Raw genomic sequence first — 23,474 nt, 5'->3', positions numbered from 1 at the left:
AAAATGAAGGTGAAGTGCAGAATACAGTTCATCTAGTTACAAATACCAGCAACACAACTTTTCTTTTGCAATTATAGTCTAAAATTCTAAGTTTTAAACTGAAGTGATTTCATGTAATTGCAGTGTGAAGTTCTTGTATCCGGTCTTTCTGATTCGGTGCAGCACTCTGCCTTCAGGCTGCTGTGAAAGCTGAAAAATAAATGTTTGAAATAAATGAAAAATAAAGAGTTTTTATCAGGAGTTTTTAATTATTTTATAACATTGCATTGTGATACTTGTTTTAGGTATCTGGAAAATGATGTTTCTTATTCCAGTTTTTTTCCCATCTGTTTAAAATTTGCTGTATCTTCTTGTTTCATTGACATAAAAACTAGAAAGTTTTGTTTGCATCTCTTTGTGCAGTTAGATGTTCAGTGATGGCAGCAGTTCACTGGAGCAAGTGGTCACTCTCTGCCATTCTGAAGAACATCAGCAGAAGGACAAGTTAGAGTTCTGCAGAAAAGCAAAGCTGTGGAAATAATTTCAATGGTACTCTGCAGAAAGCATATGTAGAATTTTCTGAGATGAGATTTGGGCCTGTCTCTTCAGGTCTTCATTCTTGTCCAGCCAGGCATCTGTTAACACTTCTGCATTTCCACTTGGAAGCAATAAGCATTTCAGTGTTAACTGTAGATAACCATCTCTTAGTAGTTCCCTTGAGAGTTGATAGACTAAAGTGTTTTCCCCACAGAAAAGGGGCATGAGAAGTAGTAGTGCAGACAGCCTCATGTTTCATGTGCAGACAACCATATCAAATTGCTTCAGGCTTCACCTCCGTCTTTACATGGGTAGTTTGCTCTCTATGCCCATTAAGTCCATAGCCTTTGACCCTCAAGAGAGGTATCAACTTGTGAGTTATAACATTAAGAAACAGCCAAAAGTCACACAGATCATAACTTTCAGTAATTACAGACTTAACTAGATTGGAACAATTTACTTAGAGATTAAAACTATCCATTTCCAGTCCTTGGAGTGATTCATTTTTCTTCTTCATGACTGTAATGTATGTAATTTTTAATTTAACTTTCTGAAATGTATTTAAAATACTTCATTTACTTCTCAGCTCTCACAATCTTGCTCACAATTATTAGAATATATTGTTTTTTGGGCTTACCCACAAGAATTCTGAATGAAAGTACTCATTTAAGATGATTGGCAAGGGTTTAAAGATGTTAATGCATATGGAGACAGAAACACGTTTTTACCATAGTGTATTGCATAATAAAAGTATTGCAAATGTAACAAGTTATTTATTCTGTTTGACAGGATCCCAAAATACTAACTGCACTTGAGGCTGTTGGAAAATCAGAAAATGAGTTGGAAGGACGGATAGTGTGTGTTTGCAGTGGCACAGATCTGGTGAACATCAGCTTCACTTTCATGGTAGCGGAAAGCACAGAAGTAGCCAAGGTATTCCACAGTTAAACAGTGTGTGGGAGGAAAAAAAGGAGAGCTCCTCAGCTCCGCTAGATTGTTTTTCTGAAGCAAGTCAGCATGCCTGGCTGACTGAAATACCCATTTTAATGTCTGCTGCCATGCTCTACAAAAGGACAACAAACATCCATTTGGAGCATTCTGTAAAATGTCGGTGTGCTGTGGTGAGAGGAAATAGCAACTTTATCAGTCTTTGCATGCATGGTAATTTATCAAAAGTAGACACTGAGACCATTAAGTGTAGGGTACGGCACTCTCCCAAGCATTTAGCAGCCTTGTGTGGGGTTTATAGAGCAGGCTATGTGGAGCAGATTATGCAGTGGGTCTGTGACACACAGTGATGCTGAAGGGAAGTGCAATTACTTTCCTTTTCCTAGTTGGTGGAGCTCAGCTCTCCAAAATTTTTTTCTGCGATAACCTAATTGTATTGTGTGGTTCATATTATTTGAAAAGACAAATGCAGGAAAGAAAATTCTATACAGTTAAGAGGATTCCAGCGTACCCAGCTTGTTTTCTTTTTCCCGTTTACATGGAACAGTCGTATGAAAACAATGGTGCTTTTTTACACGTCATCTTTCCTGAGAGTTTAAGATTGCAGTTCACAATGCTTCTTAAAGCTCTGTGGCCCCACCAAGGCCTGGTACGCACTCTGGCTGCTGTAAATTGCTCTGCCTGAGAAACTTGATCTGGAGGACTGATTGTATGCTGATAGTTACAATCCAGAGATTTAAGGGGTTTTTAAAATACACATTTTTTGCTTTTCTGTCCCATAAGGCAAGCACACTTACAGATTTGGTGCTCTTATGATGTATTATAGCCTGCTTTGCCTCTGGCTAAGTACTGAATAGTGATCAGTAACAGTACACCTGCTAAATCCCCTCCTGTAAAACAGAGTATCTGTTTGTTGAATGCAGTATCACTAAATCCTTTGGCAGACCCAGTTTGTTTTTCAGTGCTTGGATCTCTACCTCTTAAGCCATTGGGAGTACTGAGTAAACTCCATGATAGAAGACAAAGTTATATAACTTATGTAGATACACTAAATTGATTTTACTGTGTGTATTTTCAGCTGCCTTTCAGGGAAACATTGTGCTGCTGTTAGGTTTTGAAAACATTTGAGAAGCAAAGAAAGAGAGACACAGGAGGCGTTCACTTTTGTACTTAACCAAGCAATGTCTCTCATTTATTCTAAAAAAAAGATCAGGATAAACTGTATTACACTAACTTATTTGTGAAAAGTATATTGGCCAGTTACGTAGACTGTCAAATGGAAGGTGGTTATACTGTCTGAAGTGTATACTGCTTCATTAACAGCCAAGATACTTACCCAGGATGATGTGTCATGTATTGCAGTCTGCTTGTGGGTCAGCTCTGGGAGGTCCATAGGTGTGAGACTTCTGCACCTGGGAGTCTTTCCGCCAAAAATACTTCCAGGTTTCAAAAATACATGTCTGGGACTTGTCAGCAAGGCTGATCCACCCGATCTGATTTTTTTCAGGCACAAGGGAGACAGTAATCAAGCCAAAAACAATGTAGGGCTTTCTACACTGCAGCTAAAGCTGTGACTTTTGGGGGGGTATGAGTATACAGAAAATAATTTTGAGGAGATCTGTGCTATATTTGACCTTTTGTGTATGATGAGTTCGTGACTTCCCACTATACTTCTGTGCTAAAAGAAAATTTTCTAGGATTTATCTGCTTGTAGAGTTGTTCCTGCTTAATTCTTCCTGGTTTGTTCATGACAAGACATCTTTATTCTGGGACATAGTAAATCTCTTCTAGAAGATGAGAGTCTGTATGTGGCATTCAGTAGCTATGGAGCCCCTACTGCACTTTAAAATAGGCCCTGACTTAATCCACATTCAAAGGTAAGCCCCCACTGTGAAATGACAGAGGCAAGAATTTGGAGGAGGAGGGGCAACGATTGTAGCTTGAGCAGTCCAGATGTTTGTAAAGGATGCATCTCTAATTGTTCCTGCTGTTTTCCCACCTGTTGCCATGAGGAAGATGAGTATTCTTCCCCATAGACATTTTGGCCCTTCCTCAAATAAACCAAGCTCAGGATTGGTCCACATGTGATTGGGTTACTTTAAAACAAGGGGTTTTGGTGACGGATCCAAATGCAAAAGCCCAGAACCTTTCTTTTGGGGAAGGGTGTTCTACTTCTGTAGATAATACCCTCCAATGAGGCCAAGAAGTAATTGTTAGCTGCTGAAGGCCTGACTATAGATGGAACTGAGTAGCCTTGGAGAAGAAGAAAGTGAATGTGAATTCCTGCCTTCTTCAGGCTACCCATGTGGCAAGGAGCAGTTTCAGTGGGAAGCAGATTCTGCAGGTGGAAGGGCAGAGCGGCAGGGCAGAGGGGCCATCCCTTACTGGTGCCTCGATCACTGTAGATACATGCCGTGGCATGTGCGGACCTCCTGCCTTCCAGGCAGGGCTCCTCCCTGGCGGTCAGTTGGGATCTGTCGTCTTCTCTGCACTGGGGCAGCCCCACATTCCTCTGCCTCTTGTGGCGATGAGCTGAGCAGGTCTGGCCAAGCCATCGCTGAGCTCCAAGTACAGCTCTTCCCACAACAAGAGTGTGTTTATTATCTCTCCACTTGTCTCCAAACTCCAACTCCAGTATTTACATTCTATCTACTTAAATTTTATTGGTGTTTTCAGCTGAGAAATTGGTTTTCATTTCCACTCTTAAAACAAAACCACCACAAAATAGGGTGGACTCTGTGCCTGATTCCAAGCAACTGTCATGGTCCACTCCTAAAGCAACTTCAGTATGGTAGTAGAGAGCGACTGTAAAAGGTGGATTATAAAATCTAGTATTTGGAATCCTGATTGAATCAGGTTATATAAATTACAGTGAGCTAAAAGCAAAAGATAAAATAAAATAAAATAAAAAGCACATTAGAGAGGTATGTGCATATGTGATGGGTTTTGTTTTGTTTTGTTTTGTTTTGTTTTTACTTACTAGATTGACTTTCTGTGATCTAGTAATCTGATAATCTGCTTTTCCCAGTCTAGGACATTCGAAAGGACCACTGAATATTTGGGGGTGAATTTCCTTAGTGCAGGGGCACTGTAGTGCTCATGTGAGGCTTTAGTATAGGACACTCTGGCTGTAGGCTTCCTATCCAAAGTTGGCATAAATCCAGTGAAGCTGTTGTAATTTAGCAACCCCAAATTTGGACTGTATGCCTTCTTTGCTCCTGCCCTTTGGCACTGCATTAAGGAGTTTAACTTTAAAAATGAACCTAAGTGCAGTCAGCTCTTTTTACATTCTTTAATATTATTGCATACTAGGGGTAAATTTGGTTGCAGAAGCTGTTCTTTCCCCAGTCCAGCTGTGCTGCTGGGAGGGACTGTCTCTACAGCTGATAGTTTCTGTGCTTCTGCGAGAGCGTACTGTTCCCTCTGCCCTGCTGGTGCAAGAGTTTGTGTGAACGCTACCTAATTCATTTCAAGGAAGAGCCGGAGAATTAAGTTCACCAATTTAGGGGTGAAGCTCACCCCAGTGGTTGAGATAACCTAACTCAAGGAAGTGCTTGCGCAAATCCTTCTGCTGATGGTAGGTAGGGATGGGAGCCACCCCACGGGAGGTGGTGAGGGGAGTAACCTTTTCCGCTGGCATAGCTAGAGTGGGTAGAAAACAGACATTTTCTACAGATGTGTTACTCACTGAGACATCGAACTGCGTGTTGATGGCTAACCTGTGAGTAACGAGAATGAATTGCAAATAGCACCTGCTGAAACACTTTGCTAGTCATATACTAAGGAACAGACTATAGGTAAAATACCAGCTTTATTATACAACTAATAATATTATGGCATTGGAGGTGACTGCAGCTGAAAGCATTTCATATTGACATTCTTAAACTTCTCAGCTTTTCAGTTTGACTAGTCATTCATTTTTAAATTGATTTCAGTTTGTTTAAAACAATTAGATGAACAACCATGTTTTTGCTAAGATAAAGCACTTCAGGCTGATATTTTTTGTTGTTCTACTATATGGCTGTTTTTCACTTACAAAAAGTTCTGTTTCAGTTGACTCTGATTTTTTTCCATGAAACAAGATATTAATTATTTGCCAAAATCATATTGCTAGGAGGACAACCAGAGGGTAGTAGAAGATTCCCAAAGAAATATCCCACAGGCAAATTTCAGAAAGGTTCCATTTTCCCATAGCTTTGGTTTGTTTCAATGTTTCAAATCAAACCTGTCCAAAAAGACTGCAGAACATACTTGGGCAGAACTCTGAAAGTCTACTGCTGTTCTGGGTGTCCCATCATGTTTGTATATGGCTTATGTCTCATGGCCTATGTGGTAAACAAACATTTCCAAACTATGTCTGTCTTCAGAATATGACTACTGCTTACACATTTAGGTAGCTCTGCGCCGAGTATGTAATGCCATGCTCTGCAGAGAGATCTTCATATCCTAGCCAGGATTCATATCTAGCCTGCGGTTAAAATAATCTGCCTGTGATTTCAGTGTGCTTGCCTTTCTGCTTCCTCATGTTTTTTCTTGGTAATGTTGCTGCAGACTTGTCAATAAATTGAAAACTTCACCTCTGTGCTGCAGTTGATCAGGTAGGGGATGGGTTTTACACCATCGCTAGTCTAGTCTCCTTGATTTTGCTGTCTCATCTGTGAGAGGTGTGGCAATTTTCATAGATTAGAAATGATTTATGAGACATCTGTGTTGAGAGAAGAGGGACATCTGCTGGTCACTGTGTCGACAGACATGGGCAAAATACCAGGGAATCCTGCCAGGCCATTTCTTTCTTGAAAAGACTTGGGAAAGTTTGGTTCTATTCTCCATGGGCTTCCTGAACCTGCAGTTTATGAAACCACGCACTCATATATAGTTCAGGACTGCTCCTTGCACGTAGGGGAGAGTGTTTCACTGCAGTAGGTTGGGTTTTGAGGTAGCTAGATTGTTTTGGTTATTTGTGTTGGTTTGTTTTTTCTTAATAGATTCAAAAATCATCAAAGGGGACATTTTATCAGACTAACCTCAGTGCTTCTCCAGACAACATCCCTGCAGTTCTGGGGAAGGCCATGTGGTTAGTGAGGAATTTCAAGTGAACTGGACAGTAAGGTACCAATTCTGTCAGTAAACAAGTTGTTGATCAGTAATTTCCTTTGCTTGCAGATTCCTAAGTTGTCTTGAAATAAGAACTTTCAGGTCTCAGTAGAGACCTTTTTTAACACCTTCTCTTTCTTCTTCTCCGTTGCCTGATCACACAGGTATTTGTGAATTTTCGCAGGCCTTCAGCTAATAGGCCATATGTTTCAGCTCAGCAATTAGCAGTTTCAACTTTTGGGGTCCTGAAATTCTCGTGCCTGGATATCTTTTCTCCTGTCATCTTCTGTTGTTGAACCAGTGGATATTTAATTATGCCATCAGCTGGGGAAGTGCTTTTCACCCATGTTGCATAGTCTAACACTGAAGCATCCCTTAGCCAGAACAGGCAATACTAGTTCATGTGCTTGCTCTGACCCTTCCTCCCCATTATTAAAGTAGGGAGGCTTGATCCCGAGCAATTGTAAACTGTTGTAAACGGGCTTGCAAGCCTAGCAAAGTCTTACGATCCATTAACATTCATACCACTGTTTGGGATTGCACAGTTTACCGTTCCTTATGGGTTGGTGCCAAATAATTCTGGAAATAGCAAAAGCAGTTTAAGATGTTTTCCAGTATTCTCCCACAGTAATCAACCATGTGGCCATTCCTTGTTCATCTTCCTCAGTGATGTTTTATATTATTCCAGATGCAGGGGGTGAGAATGATCTGGTACTGCACCTCCATGGAAGGCAGTAATGAACAGCAAGAAACGGATGGTTTAAACTGCTCTAGCCAGACCTATGCTGCTGACTTTGCAGTGTGAAAAAGCTTGAGACCGACTGCCCAAGGGCCGACTACTGCCCAAGTTTTTCCTTTTCTGTCACTACAGCTTCCTCCGTGGAGAGGAAGAACCAGCCACAACGGCAGAAGCAGTATAAGCTGGGGTGTCCTTGGGGGCTTGTGGTCCTAATGATGGCTGTGCTCAGGGACAGAGCGGGACTGGGGGGGAGCCCTCCCAGGGAAGCAGGCAGTGCCTAGAGGTCTGTGGGGGATCTGTGTTGCGGGCTGTGGACCACAGGACTGAGCTGCAGGGAGATTACATAGGTTGGTCTGGATAATACACTGAATTAGAAATGCTGGCCTTCAAGCTATCAAGCCCTTGATTCTGACAGCCAGTCGTAGGCACTAAATACCAGAATCAGGGAGCAGTTCATCTCTGCCTCTACTGCTTTCCTGGTGCTTGACTTAAGCAGAGTGCAACTGTGGAAAGACTGCACTGAAGAAGTGAAGGTAAAATCACCTCAAGAGGCCTGGATAATACTGGCCTCATCTATAAATAAGCCACAGATGACCTTGTATGGAATTGCATGAGCTGTAGGTTAGAGTGATTTTTAGCCCTTCTTAATGGTCATAATTTTAGCCCTTTTTAACCCTCCTAAATGAAGGGTTGATGGCTAAGAGAGAGCTGAGAGGTCAGACCTGTCTGTTCACCCTGCCACTGCTGGCTGTGTTTCATCACTGAACCTCAGCTAAGGCTATGTCGCTAAGTACCTCAAAAGCATTTGAGTTCTCCAGCAAAAGCTGAGAGAGTGCTTCTTCAATCACTTTTTCTTGCACCTTCTCCGTATCGAGGCATTTGACAATGCTGGATCATGTTACAGAAAAACAATGCAGGTGGCTAATTCCAACAGTGCACTTAGGTTTTGGCCTCTTGTTTCAGCCTATGGGTCTGTGTTCAAGGTGTCTTTGTTTTTTGTTTAGTTTCATGGTTGTTGTTTCTCTAAGATTGGACAGCGGGGTCCAATTTACATAAGTAAAAACTGAATGTATCCTGAATTTCAGTCAAGAACATTTTATAATTCCACTTTCTGTAAGACCCAAGTGAACTGATTCCTCTCTACCTCATTTCAGAATCTTGTTTTACAAAGGATTTTCCTTCTTTGGAGATGTGGTGATCTGGAGATTCTGAGCACCAAGGAATAGAATTGATGATGTTTATCCCTGTTTGCTTATATAGGTATACAGGTCTCAGCTTCATCCATAAAACTGACAGTGTCTTCATAGCATATTAGCTGGGAAAAATCTGAACTCTTCTTTCACCCCTTCTGCATTAGACATCCCTTCTGGTCATTAGACAAGTGTACATTTAATCCGGAAATGGTTTGCTGACAGGAAAGCAGTATGTTGCCAGCTTGATATTTGTCACAGTATTCAGACTTTGGCTTTTTGTGAATATCCGTGCTTTGGATAACAGTGCCTTAAAAGTGATGATGAATATAATTGTTATTTGGAGACTATTCTGGCTCAGAAGGATGGTCTATGTTGACCAGTTAACAAATAGTTTGAATGTCTTGCACTGAGCTTATCTATTAATCTGTTGGTCAGGAAATTTTTTCTTCTTATAGCATTTTGTTTCTATACAGTGGGTTCATAATCCAGAAGCATTTGTTCTTAGCTCTCTTATTCCCAGTTGATTTGGGGCCAGCTGGTAGCTGCGGGGAATATCTGATGAAGTGCTCCAGAAACTGCTTTACCCCAAACTGAGTACAAGCAGCCAGATGCTGCAGCATCGTGTAGCTGTGTGGCATGGCACAGGCAGGGAAGTGTCGGTCTCTGACTGCCACATCCTGCCCAGAGGGCATCATACCAATGTCAAAAAGATTCATAGTTTGACAAAATCTCTCTTAGATTACTCCCTTGCTCGGTGCCAGCAGAGATGTGATGCTTCTGTGTTTCATCAGCATTCAGCTGCATTTTTGTGCCCTTTGGACATGCAGAGGTAGCTGTTCCTGGTTTGACATCTCTCTCAGGAAGGACCTGAATAAAGATGAGGGAGTCCCTCTAAAGTGGGAGTCATCAGAACAATTCTTGCAAATAAATTACTTGCTGTTCAGTGTATTGATCTTTCCCTAGACTTTCTTTTTTTTTCCCTAGCAGTGTGTCTTTCTTGCAGCTGTTCTTCATGTGTAGAAGTGACTTGGGAACTGAGTGCTGGGTAATCTTACACTGAAATGTTAAATTTTGCTAGAGCTGGTATAGTTGCAGTCTGTTGCCTTCAAATCAAAATTGATTGGTGCGTGTTTATTTCCTGTTCAAATGCTGGCATTGCCAGCACTGCACTGACGGCATTTTTTAGCAGAAAAAAATGGGTTTTGAAAGTTGGAGACTTATTCACACCATGTATATAGCTTGATTTATTTTTGCAATTATTTTTGTTTGACAGGCATATGCCATTTTACTTTCTTGGTCAGTGTTGAAAGTTTTGGGTGTTTTTAAGGGACTACAGATTAATCTAGATGATATTAAGGCAAATTATTATATAGCTATGAGAATATTAATGCAGCAGTAAGGTTACGTTTTACTCTTAGGAAACATATGCATGCACATGCACACGTGCACACACACGTTCTAGATGATTGAAAAATACCTAAGACAGGCTAGATTAGAGGTCAGGGCTTTATCATGAAATTCTGACAAGTGTTCTTCCAGTATCATCTTAAATGAGGAAACCTTTGTATGAAAAGATAGCAGCGTTCCCTAAATCTATCAATTGTTTCCAGTTATATCAGTTATTCTAATAAATAACATTAAAATAACATTATCACTCCCCATGAACCTTGCTTGCTTTCTATCCCTGGACAGTACTACTACTCCTAAGTTCTCTTATTCATGCAGCTGGGAAACGGGAGGGCAGGCTTGTACTGATGGATTGCTTTCAGCACAAGTTTGGAAGCTGTTTCAGAGGTGAGACCGTGTGAGCCTCTTACCCTCCTCCGCGTCTGTGTTGTGAGTGCTGGAGAGATGTTTTTTTCTTCCCTGGCAGGGACTCGCAAAGCCTGAATATGTGCCATAGGACAGATTATTAGGGCATGTTGAGGTAGCAAGGGCAGAGCAAATACTGCAGGGGAAGAAAGAGAAATGCTCTGAGAGTAGAGCAAGTGCCGGGGATGTCCCCTTGCAGTACTTCACTGCATGGTTGTTTGCCTGAGTGGTTGCTTTGGTTATACAATGTTCCCTCACTCCAGGAATTCCGTCTCTGTGCTGTATCACATGTATTTTAGATGCGATAAAAATATCAAGGATAAACAGTTCTAAGAATTACAATAAGAGAAGAATGTATGAAGAATTATAATATACAAAAATGCTCAAAGAAATACAAACAAGAGAAAACCCCAAATGCGTGAAAACATGTATGCTGTTCTCATAACTCATTGAGACTTATTTTCAAATTCTTAGATATGTATTTTTTTTGCATGCATATTTTTGTGCAGTACTTCTTAAAAGGATACTTTGAAAAAGAATTTTTAGGTATTAATAGATGTCTTAATAAATGGCTCATTTTCCTAGGGCCAAATAGGTTTATAAGCTTCATTTAGAAGGGAGTCTGATGACAGTTTCTCCATGTTAAAACAAAAGTTTGTGATATTCTTCTAACATTTCATGGGTACAAGGGTCTGCTTAAACCTGTTTATTTGATGAATTGACACCTTAGATGATTGTTACATTGTTTTAGCCAATTGGGATTTACTGCCTGCAGATTTACTATATGGCATTTGCCAGAGATGTTAGTATTCCTCCTACATAAATGAGGATTTTTTCATCTGTTTTGCGGATGTATAGCACTCATTCATGAAAAGCAAAAATATACTCGTCTGGATCTATTTATAAGTGTCGAATTCTGGATCATGCCCAAGTCAGTGAAAGCTGCATGCGCTGAATTTGGCCGGAAGCAAGAAGCTTCTTTATTCATAAGGTTGATGTTAAGCAGTGGACCAAATCCCGTCTCACTTCCACTAGTGTAAATTATCTGTTGAGTAAACCTAGCATTACAGTGGCATAATTGAGATCGAACTTGGCCTGTAATGCCCTCGTTTTTTCTCTTCCTATAGCTTTATCCTGCCAGGATTCATGCTGAAATCAATGAGAGTTCATGTTAAGGCCTAATCCTTAAGCTTCTTCCATATAGTACTGCAAAGTCTAGGCACAAGCTATAGTAGAAAAATATATCCATAAAAAGGAATTGCATAAGTGCTGTAATGCTGCTGTTGGCTGACAGTCATCCCAGTGATTGCTGGAATGTTTTGCTTTTTAAGGATGAGAGCCAGAAAGAAAGCAGGACTGAATATGTAATGGGGTGTTAGATGAGGTCAGAGTCACATAGCAGTCGTTGTGCCTCCCTGTGGTCCGCTCTAGCTTATTAATATTTTGTTGCATTCCTGTTCTAAAACTGGACCAGTTAAATATGTCATCACATATTGTATAATGTTGCTTAGTAATATCTAATATTGCCAGCAGCAACTGAAACGGAGACATGTATTTATACAGGCTATAAATGGAAAGCTTAATAAATCGATCGATGGACCGCTTTCCTTTGCTGGCAATGAACTGTTTTAATAGCGCTGCAGATGCTGCTGTAGTAGTTGGAAGAATGGAAAGCACGATCAGTTTGTTTAGTGAAGGATAAAATATTAATGTGTAAAATGTGGCTGGACTTTTCCATGGTGTTATAAGCTGCTAAGTGGAGAGGTTTTTTCTTAACTCAGGTGTTAACATTAGCGATGGTAGCAAAGAAGGAGGAACGCCTTCCCCTGAGACAAACTTTCCTACTTTTTCCCTCTTCAGTTTTCCTAACTCAGTGCTTGTGTATTTTCATGTTTTTCAGCAATGGGTAGAAGGGCTTGGATCCATCATACATAACTTTAGAGCTAACAATGTCAGTCCAATGACATGTCTCAAGAAACAGTAAGTTACCTTCTCTCCTCCCCCGTCCTCCTGTGTTTTTCTGGTCTCATGTTTTCCTATTTGCATTCTTTTAGATTTATTTTTTTCTTTGCTTGCGTTCAACATCCACAGTCACGAAAACAGTCTAATGCAAAAATGGTGTTAATTCAGTTTAAGGTTTATGTTTCATTATGACCAGAAAAGGTCTCAAGCTTATATCTGGCAGCTGCTGAAGAGAAACTATAAGAGAATTTCTTACTGTTTATTTGATTTATTGGTATTGTGTGTTTTATTTATTGTCTGGATTGTTCTTTTGTTGATACGTACACAAACAGAACCCCATGAGTCTTTCTTCTCTTCGAACTCTTGTTAACTGTGGTGCTGATTATTTTGGGCTAATTTTTGCCTTTACAGTTACAGAAGTGCTCTGCCTTAAGCACTAAAAGGTTACAGAGAAGTATTTTTGTTATAGAACAATTATTTGTTTGTACTCATTTCACAGAGGTGCCAGTATTCTTGAGCCGAACATAAATATCTAGCTTCTCATTTTAATTAATAGTATTTTAAAAGTATTTCATTCTTAATTGCAGCTGGATGAAGCTGGCATTTCTGACGAACACAAATGGCAAAATTCCAGTTCGGAGGTAAGCCCAGTTAGGAATTCAAGTTTTTAGCAAGTAGTGGTTGTTTAATGCTAATCAAATTCTATGGCTTATTAATTAAATTTTAGTATCAGTTTTATTACTGTCTAATACATATGTAAAAACAAACACAGAACTAAGATATACTTATCTGAGTTCCATACTTCCTTGGTAAACTCATTAGGACTTCTTAACGGCCTAGTAGTTTTTCTATTAGTCCAGTACAATGAAGATTTGAGTGCTTGTAGCTGTTATCAAGGTCACTGAGAGCTAAGAGCATCAGGTTTCTCAACTTAAAACTCCGCAGTCTCTGGAATGGGTATTTCAGATGTAGAACTTTGTAAAATACTTAGCAAAAGGACCACACAACTCTCAGACCAGTTAAGTGGAGGACAGAAAGGTACACTTGAAAATGCAGTTCCTTGTAAAATGACAGATATAGCTCTGCCAAAATTATTTCTGCTTTTATAGGAACCCTCAGAGTAATATTTGTTTTTCTCCACATGGTAAATGAATCATTGCAGGCCTTGGGTTAGTTCTTGTCAGTGATGGAAAAGCTAAAATAGCGTTGTTCTTTCTGTATAACTATTAACTATTTCAAGTTACTAATTTTCTTAGTCCCATCTGACTATGCAGTTTTTCTCCCTCCACTTGCTGTAGAAATTCCTGTCAATATGTTGAGCCTCTTTCCTCCTCATCCAGTGTGTGAAAATCCCACTTTTGGGGCATGCCATGCTCTCAGAAAGAGAAACCTACAGAAGGAAGCAAGAAGGAGGACTTTGTAGGATAAGCCTCGCAGAAATTTTTTCCAAGGGAGGAATAAATGATTATGGGTCTACAGAATGTGCTAAAGACAAAGAGCCTGCCGAGCCTGCTGTGCTGCCCTCCAGGTTTTAGTCTGATGACTCCAGCAGCACCTTGACAGTGTTAGAGCTGCTTCAGTGTATTAATCTTTAAGCTTTCAAATTGCCAAGTCCCTGCTTGTTTCTCAAACTTAAACTAAACTGCCATGAGGCACCTTCTGTGTAGAGATCCCAAGAGGAATATCAGCTGAAGGGGAAAGATGAGAGAACAATATTACAGAAGCGAATTCGTCTCCAAGAATTTAGAGCTTTATGCCTGGATTTGAACATAGAGTTTTATATGCCTCAGCATGAATTTATAGTGTGCTAGCTTATTGGAAAATACTTCCATCTTGAAATATTTACCCAACGTTTAGCAAGGTCTGAATTCTCACTGTTGTGCTACAGTATGTTAATTTGCATTTGCAGACAAACCCACATATTGCTGAAGGAAGTCCAGTCCACTGATTCCAATGTATTAAATCTTCCTGCCAGATCTGTAGTTTGGATTTTAGGGGACTTCAATTTTCACTTAAACTTGTATCATTTTTCTTAAAAACGTTTCTAGTTCCAAGAGTTTGTTACTTCAAATTGGCACTATTTCCAGGTTCCAGACACAAACAGGTCTCTACCTGCTTAAGTTCTTGCAAATATAGTTTGCACTATGTATTTGTAATAGATCTACTATTCCAGGCTTTGCAGAGGGAATCTGCATCTTCCTTATATTTGGACCCTCCAAGGAATTCACTGTGTTGGTACGAGCAAGATGTAGCAGCCTTTTCAGGCTCATCAGGGAAGCACTCTTATCACTCACTGAAAGGGCTAGGAGAGATGTCTGTGAGAGGCAGAAGGAAAGGTGTAGAGGAGGAATGAGAGCAGAAGGGAAAAAATCAGGCTGCTCTGTAAACCTCTAACTACAGCTTTGGAAAAGAGGGTGGATCGGAGCTGTGGCCTCCCCTCTGCAACAGAACCCTGATGGGGGGCAGTAAGATCACGAGAGCGGACAGGTCCCAGCAACCTCTACTTGTGGGAAGTGGGACAGAGGCATGTGGGTTGTCTGAGCGCTGGGCAGCCCAGGACATGGGGGACTTCACTGCCTCCCTCCTCCAGCACAGAGGAGGAGCATGGAGAAAGGGAAGGGGGAAGAGAAGGAGGCAGATGCATAAGGGGAGGAGTATGTGGCTGAGGAAACCAGCTGAAGGACGGCAAGCCAAGAAGCGCTGGGCAATGCGGGCAGAATGCCTCTGCTATGCACCATGTGCCGAGTTTCACACTCTTTTCCCGAGTCTCTTCCCAGTATCTCTTTCCCCTGATAAACCAATGGTGCTTCTCCTTCAACACACCTCCAGATTCCTCTGGTCTGTCCCATATACCTGTTTTTAAATGCAGTGCCCTCTAGTCAACCCTGCTTCTTCAAACCTCTGCCTCCTCCTGCTGCCCAGGGATCCCTGCAGCAATTGCTGTAGCTCTGGGGATACAGAACTTTATTCTCTCAGGAGAAGACCTCGCAGATCTGGTAAGCTGTAGGAACATGTATCACAGTATCAGCTTTAGTTCATTTTTACACTGAAGCACGGTAAAAATCTGAGAGAAAATCTCCCCTTGGAAATTAGAGCTCTTTCCATTTCTTTTTAAGGTTAATGCAGATTGTTGCAACTAGCACATGGCCATAGAGAATGCAAGCGTTGGGAAGGTGAAACTCCTTAGGCTGTCAGTGGTAAACAGCATAAATGTTCACCTGACTCTGCTTTAGTACAGTTGAGGTTGCAGGGTCATGAAGACTCTTGACTGCTTTCAGTTTTTAACCTACTCTGGGGCATATCTCTGTTGCTGCCCATGTACTTACTGTGTTTCAGAGATAAGAAATACTGGCACAGTTAGTAATGGGCAGACCTTAGGAGAGCATCAGGTTTGTCTTCTGGGCTTTAATAAATTTCAGCAATCGGAGACTAGAATGACATCTGCAAATCTTATGAGGATATGGCTTTGATAGGATACTTTGTATTTTCTGATTTTAACATTTCTGTAGATGATCGTTAAAAAGGTCAACATTTGTTAAAAATATCTATTCAGCTTCTGCAGCTTTCTTGGCAGAAAACCCATGCACACGCACATGCAAATTGCACCAGTTTAGCTAGAGCCTGTTCAAAAAGTAGCTTAGCTCAATCTATGCTTATCCTTTGTATGACCACATTTATAAGGATTTAAACTAATTTAGATTCTACCTATGAACATACCAACAAAAGCTAAACTATGATAAATGAGGATTAAATCTGTTTTACACTGACTTAATTAAGTTACTTTGAAATTTTTTGTTATTAAATGTATTTAATATCGATTACTCTAAATAGCTTGGAAGAAGTCTCGGTCTACAGTTTCATGATGGTTGGAAATCATAGTTTTAGAGGATTTCTTGTGGAGTGTAGGCAGCAGTACTTCCAGTTCTAGCCAAACTGATAAAATCAGTGTAGCCAAGATAAAAGATTGTTTTGAACAGTTTGTGTTGGTTTGATTTTTGAAGTAATGATTTGAAAGTGGTAAAGCTTTGGAGTTGTAACCAAGTCATTTCATCCATCAACAAACGTGATAGATTTATACCCCAGTCTGGATTTGGGAGGTGTTTGAAAAATTTATTGATGAAAAAGTAATTGACACTTTGCAAAAAAAAAAAAAATCAAAACAACTGTAGAACATGAGGATTAAACACCTGTAGGTATCTGTCAACCAGTGACTTGCTTGTTTCAGAAGTAACACAGTTTTCTTCCGTGACATTACAATGAGATGAATGTAAATCTGCTAGGATGAAACCTCTTCTGGTAGAGGAAAAACAGCGGTTTTTTTATAATGTCCCTAGCAAAATGAAAGTGTCGTGCTGTATTATTTTTTGATTGATGCAATCTTTTTCTAGGCTGCTGCTCTCATTACGAATTATTACTATGTTTGCTGTCATCTTTGGTGAAATAAAAGAGAATTTGGCATCAAAAATAAGTTTTCTGCATCCGTGGAATCTTGGCTCACAGTTTCTGATTAATTGCTTATGCCAATATGACACGTGTTTGACATGACGTTTATTACTGGGGGCCAATTCATTAGAACAGGCATAGAATTTTTACAGGGCTGAGCATAGATTGTAAATCTAGCTAGCATTTTTCTGTGTCTCAGAATAAGTAGAAAAATAGGTCGTGAGATTTTAAAAAAAACAGGTGCCTAAAGTTAGACTCCTCAGTCTACATTTTATTGAAAACATCTTAGTACTTATCAACTTGGAAAATCAAACAACTTATTTAGTTGCCTAAATAGGGACATAGAAGTCTAAATGTTTTAAGAACCCAGTAAAAAAAGTATTGTTAAAATATTATTTTATCATTTAGATCTTTGGCTTCCTGATATTCATTTTATTAGTACGAAAATATTTACATAAGAGGTTTAGAGTGTTTTGGAGAGTCTAACAACTCTGAATTGCTATGGCAACAAGTAAAAGCAACAGTTTGTTTCACATCTTTCACTTTGTGAAATTATTTCGTATGCATGAGATTAACAAAAAGTCTCAGCAAATGTTTGTTTCACTTGGTAATAAAGAGCAGCATATTCTCATCAGGAGACGGTTGTAGAGCATTTCCCAACATACAGCTCCCCACAGTGTCAGGAATAGATATGCATACAGAGCACAGTTTTCCTCTCCAGATTGAGTTGTCAAAATTGACTGGTTATGGGACCTGTCATTTTCGGTTAAACCCAAGAAAGGAGGAAGGAAAGCTCTTAAGTTTGGATCTACTCTTCCAAAGTTAGAGGTTATTCAAGTGGAAACAGAAACAGACCAGAAGTTTTCACATTAATCATACCCAGAATTTAAGCTTTAGTTGGATTGATTTCCTTTCAAGTGAAACCATGTCAGTCTCATGCATGGTGTTTTACAGAAGGAAGTGGATATTAATCACAGAGTTTGGAAGTATTTCAGTGGAAGTGGAAACCTACTTAAACAAGTTGTCCACACTATTTCCAGACCAGGTTTATTTGTAAGGGCTGTAAGGTGAGGGAGCCTTCAAAGGGAGGAACGACCACGGCAGCCGGTGAGAGAGCAAGGAAGGAGATTTGACGTGCAGCTGGGAGTTTCTCGTTAGCGGAGAGGGCTTGGAAAGGAAAGAGGAAGGGAAGTGCCATGGGGAATGGTTCAGGGCTACGTTATGGGTGGCCTTCCGAGAGGAACAGATTAATGCTCGCGAAGGAAGGGGAGTCCCCACAACCAGGAATGCCTGGAGACATGAATCTCCTCGCTTGGAGAATCTGCTGCTCTTTAAACACAGTCATTTGTCTCTGCATGCAGTTGCATGGCAGGAGCCAAAAGAATAATGCTTATAATGCTTTGCAAAGTTCTGTATCACAGTATATTGAAAAAAAAATCCCTTTTGTTCTTTTTGCAGTTCATTATTTTGATATATTTTGTAATGGATAGCTTGCAGGCAGGGCATTTGTGCTCTGTGAAACTTAGAGCACTTTTTCAACTGCACGATCACTTGGAAGGTGCTTACATTCATCAATTGAAGCCAGAGGAAAATGTTGGCAGAGAGAGAGAGAACTGATTGTTTAGAAAGTGACTAACATTTTTCCTTTTTTTTCCCCTACTCTTTTTTGTTTTAGCATTACCAGAACCTTTGCATCAGGTAAAACAGAAAAAGTGATCTTTCAGGCACTTAAGGAATTAGGTCTTCCCAGTGGAAAGGTATTTAGCAGTTTTGAATAAGTATTTTTTTTATATATTAAGAAATTGATGAATCATTCACATTTATAGCTGTGATCTTAGTCATTTGCATCACACAAAAACATGCCTATTGTTCATGGGTAAGTTATTCATCACCACAGGTTGTTTACGAAAAGCCAAGTGGAATTAAATATATGTGACATCAGTGGTCCTTAAACTTCTTGGATCAGACTTCTTTTCTGTAATAGCCTGCCCCCTCGCACATTTATGCAAAATATATTGGTGCAGAATATGCCTTTAGTATTTTTCTGTCGCATGCTGGGCCCCGGTTGCCGTTCCTGCCGCTTGTCCCCTGCCTGTTTCTTCGCCCTCGCTCCCTGCCAAGTCTCCCTCCCTTCCTTTCGGAGACTCCAGGCCTCCGTTCTTGGCCTGGCTGCAGCAAGCGCCTGGCGCGGGGCAGCCCTGCAGGCTCGGCAGCCATCTGCTGTCTCCGGCCGGGAGAGGGGGCGCAGAAAAGCGTCAATCCGCCGCGGTAGGGCTGCCTGGGTGCCTGGCACCTGAGGTGAAATTTTTCCTCCCTCCCGCAGTGCTCGCCTTGTTCAGCCAAAGAAGGACACAACACTGAATGCATCAGAGTACTGCATCCTCCCTCCCTCTTGGAAATTTTACCCACCCCTGTACGAGAGCGGCTTTACTATTTAAAACCTTTGCACCAAACCTGGGACTTTTTCCTAGTGTTCCTTGGCTTCAGGATAAATATCCTGAAGTTCATCTTGGACTTTTTCTTAAGCCTAAGGAGAAAATTAAAGACTGTGTTCCAGTTCTGTGTTTATGTAGAATTAATGTTGCTGTGAGGTCAGAATATAAGCACGCCAAACAGATCTGTGATAAAGACAAGCTGAGAACTGTTTTCAGAAAATACAAATGAATCCATGTACATTAGGTAAAGCACTAAGATAATTCTCATTTGCTTTCTCTAATATAAAATATGCTCTTAGGAAAAGAATACATAAACAGTCCTCTGCCGGATAATCTACCTTTGCATTTTGTTGCAGAATGATGAAATTGAGCCTGCAGCATTTACTTATGAGAAATTTTATGAGCTTACCCAAAAGATATGTCCCCGAACTGACATAGAGGATCTCTATAGGAAGATGTAAGTTTAAATTTAATATAATCTTGCTTTAAATTTATTTTACTGTAGTTTTAGTCTATATCTAAAAGTGACAGAGCACTGTAAAGACTATCTATCTTTACATCCTAGTGTTATCAGCAGTATTTTAAGACAAACTCAAGCCTATGTTTTCCCCGTCCTTCCCTCTCAGATTGTTAATGTAAAAGTTCACTGTGTATTTTATAGTAACTTTTACATGAGTTAAAAGAAGCACCTGGAACTTTTTATTTTATTTTATTTTATTTGCATTGGCTTTACTAACTACTGTAATTTTAACTTGCTTCTTTTAGGTGATTAATGCAGTATGTGAACTAACTAAATTAAGTAAGAAATCTGATGATCTAAAAGTTTCTTCATTCAAATTATTCTCAGCTGGAAGACTTACATGTTGTTTTATGAAGTAATATCTGCTAAGTTTTACCAAATATGGGAGATACACTGTACCTAGCATAGATAGTTAGTACGTATTATGTGACTGTTAATTTTGAGATATAGAGCCACTTCAGGTAGAAAAGTAAAGGTTTTAAAAGTATCGACAATGTCAACATGTAAATCATACCTACTGTAGCATCATATATGAAAACTTACATTCTCTAATAAATTTCTTTTCAGCAATGGAGACAAAACTGATTATTTAACGGTAGACCAATTAGTGAGCTTTCTAAATGAAGTAAGCTTTTTCATACATTAACTACCATACGAGTCTGTCTGCAGTGGCTTGCTTCTTCCAGTCTTTCCATTGCATGTATCATGCCATTATTTGCTCTGCTTCTGATCTGCTGATCTTTCCATTATGGTAACATCCAGGTGCAAAAATCAGCTCCAACCTTATATGTTCTTGTGCTTTCTACATGTTGGCTTTGCGGATTGCATCCGTTAATTACTTGTGGTTGCGTTATGTTGTGTGTTACGTATGTTTTATATATTTTATTCTGTTATATTCAGTGCAGTTTTAGCTAAAATACTTCCAGTATTTTTTTATAAGCAATATATTTAACCTGTAGGCCACTGATAAATATAGCTGCTAATTCTTCAGAATATTAGAAAAAAAGAAGTGGGCTTTTATAAACAGTGGTTTTATTCTTCACTCCTTTTTTTTTTTCCTCTTTTACAAATTCAGGGGTTGAGAGGATATTTTAGGGGATTATCTATGATTTTTGAATTACTATAAGTGTTGAATAAAAAGAAATATTTTTATTGCTGTATTTCCAAAATTCATTTGTTGGCAAGAGTATATACTCTTTCTTAAAAATATCATGAGTGTGAGAAGTATTTCAATAAACAATGGTGTTCTTTTCTACTGCTAAAACACAGTAAGCTACAGAAGACTGATTCATTCTGAATTGCAACAACAACTGCACTGTGTGAATTTGACAGAACATACACTTGAAAAATAAATACATTCTCCCTGGTTCTGTACCAATAGATTCTTGTCATCTGGGATATGGGGAATTGTTTTACTTCTGTATATGAGCTTTTAAGGACCAGGCACATTTGCCAAAAATCTCCTTGTCTAAAGTTATTTTATTATTTATAAATCTATTTTATATATTTCATGTATTTTTGATACCACTATATGAAGATTTAAGCAATAAATTCCCCTTGCTTTCTTTTTTTTAAAGTAAGGAGTGCATGCCTTATTCTTAATGAAAACTGAATCACAGAATCACAGAATCACAGAATCGCTGAGGTTGCAAGGGACCTCTGGAGATCATCTAGTCCAACCCCCCTGCTCAAGCAGGGTCACCTAGAGCACGTTGCACAGGATTGCGTCCAGGCAGGTTTTGAATATCTCCAGAGAAGGAGACTCCACAACCTCTCTGGGCAACCTCTTCCAGTGCTCTGTCACCCTCACAGTGAAAAAGTATTTCCTCATGTTCAGATGGACCTGCCTGTGTTTCAGTTTGTGCCCGTTGCCTCGCGTCCTGTCGCTGGGCACCACTGAAAAGAGTCTGGTCCCATCCTCTCGACACCCTCCCTTCAGATACTTGTACACGTTGATAAGATCCCCTCTCAGCCTTCTCTTCTCCAGGATGAACAGGCCCAGCTCTCTCAGTCTTTCCTCATAAGAGAGATGCTCCAGTCCCCTAATCATCTTTGTAGCCCTTCGCTGGACTTGCTCCAGTACTGCCACATCCCTCTTGTACTGGGGAGTCCAGAACTGGACACAGTACTGCAGATGTGGCCTCAGCAGGGCTGAGTAGAGGGGGAGGATCACCTCCCTCGACCTGCTGGCAACACTCTTCCTGATGCACCCCAGGATACCATTTGGCCTTCTTGGCCACAAGGGCACATTGCTGCCTCATGCTTCACTTGGTGTCCACCAGCACTCCCAGGTCCTTCTCCGCAGAGCTGCTTTCCAGCAGGTCAACCCCCAACCTGTACTGGTGCATGGGGTTATTCCTCCCCAGGTGCAGGACTCTGCACTTGCCTTTGTTGAACTTCATGAGGTTCCTCTCCGCCCACCTCTCCAGCCTGTCCAGGTCTCTCTGAAAGGCAGCACAGCCCTCTGGTGTATCTGCCACTCCTCCCAGTTTTGTATCGTCAGCAAACTTGCTGAGGGTGCACTCTGTCCCTTCATCCAGGTCACTGATGAATAAGCTGAGCAAGACTTGACCCAGTACTGACCCCTGGGGGACGCTGCTAGCTACAGGCCTCCAACTAGACTCTGTGCCACTGATCACAACTCTCTGAGCTCTGCCATTCAGCCAGTTCTCAATCCACCTCACTGGCCACTCATCTAACCCACGCTTCCTGAACTTCCCCATGAGGATGTTATGGGAGACAGTGTCAAAAGCCTTGCTGAAGTCAAGGGAGACAACATCCACTGCTCTCCCCTCATCTACCCAGCCAGTCATTCCATCATAGAAGGCTGTCAGATTGGTTAGGCATGATTTCCCCTTGGTGAAGCCATGCTGACTACTCCTGATCACCTTCTTTTCCTCCACATGCGTGGAGATGGCTTCCAGGATGAGCTGCTCCATCACCTTTCCAGGGATGCAGGTGAAGCTGACTGGCCTGTAGTTCCCTGGGTCCTCCTTCTTGCCCTTTTGGAAGACTGCGGTGACATTTGCTTTCTTCCAGGTCTCAGGCACCTCTCTTGTTCTCCTTGACCTTTCCAAGATGATGGAGAGTGGCTTAGCAATAACGTCCACCAGCTCCCTCAGCACTCGTGGGTGCATCCCATCGGGACCCATGGATTTGTGGGTGTCAAGTTTGCTTAAATGATCTTTAACCCAATCCTCCTCAACCAAGGGAAAGTTTTCCTTTCTCCAGACTTTCTCTCTTGCCTCCATGGTCTGGGATTCCTGAGGGCAGGCCTGAACAGTAAAGACTGAAGCAAAGAAGGCATTCAGTAAGTCTTCTTTCTCTGCATCCTTCATCACCAGGGCACCCACCCCATTCAGCAGCGGGCCCACATTCTCTCTAGTCTTCCTTTTGCTACTGATGTATTTGAAGAAGCCCTTCCTGTTGTCCTAGACATCTCTTGCCATATTTAATTCCAAACAGGCCTTAGCCTTCCTTGTCACATCCCTACATACTCTGACAACATTCCTATATTCCTCCCAAGTGGCCTGTCCCCCTTTCCACCTTCTGTATACTTCCTTCTTCTGGTTGAGTTTTGCCAGGAGCTCCTTGCTTGTCCAGGCAGGTCTCCTGCCCCCTTTGCTTGACTTCTTACTCATAGGGGTGCACTGCTCTTGAGCTTGGATGCTTGAATATGAACCAGCTCTCTTGGACCCCCCTTCCTTCTAGAGCCCTAACCCATGGGATTCCTCCAAGTAAGTCCCTGAAGAGGCCAAAGTTTGCTCTCCTGAAGTCCAGGGTTGCGATGCTACTTCTTGCCCTGCTTCCTC

The 23,474-nt window shown here is 40.9% G+C and overlaps 1 protein-coding gene across 1 annotated transcript in view; it reads left to right on the top strand.

Annotated features, from left to right (window-relative positions):
• PLCB4 (phospholipase C beta 4) overlaps positions 1-23,474 on the top strand; it is a 225,238-nt gene that overhangs the window by 128,138 nt on the left and 73,626 nt on the right. Inside the window, exons 7-12 of the mRNA XM_067292707.1 lie at positions 1,306-1,449; positions 12,203-12,282; positions 12,852-12,905; positions 18,383-18,464; positions 19,499-19,599; positions 20,230-20,287. Coding sequence (XP_067148808.1) covers positions 1,306-1,449; positions 12,203-12,282; positions 12,852-12,905; positions 18,383-18,464; positions 19,499-19,599; positions 20,230-20,287 — 519 coding nt within the window. The remainder of the gene's footprint in view (positions 1-1,305; positions 1,450-12,202; positions 12,283-12,851; positions 12,906-18,382; positions 18,465-19,498; positions 19,600-20,229; positions 20,288-23,474) is intronic.

The sequence above is a fragment of the Apteryx mantelli genome, chromosome 3, assembly GCF_036417845.1.
Source record: "Apteryx mantelli isolate bAptMan1 chromosome 3, bAptMan1.hap1, whole genome shotgun sequence".
Classification (NCBI taxonomy): domain Eukaryota; kingdom Metazoa; phylum Chordata; class Aves; order Apterygiformes; family Apterygidae; genus Apteryx; species Apteryx mantelli.
This window is presented reverse-complemented; position numbering and strand designations above follow the sequence as displayed.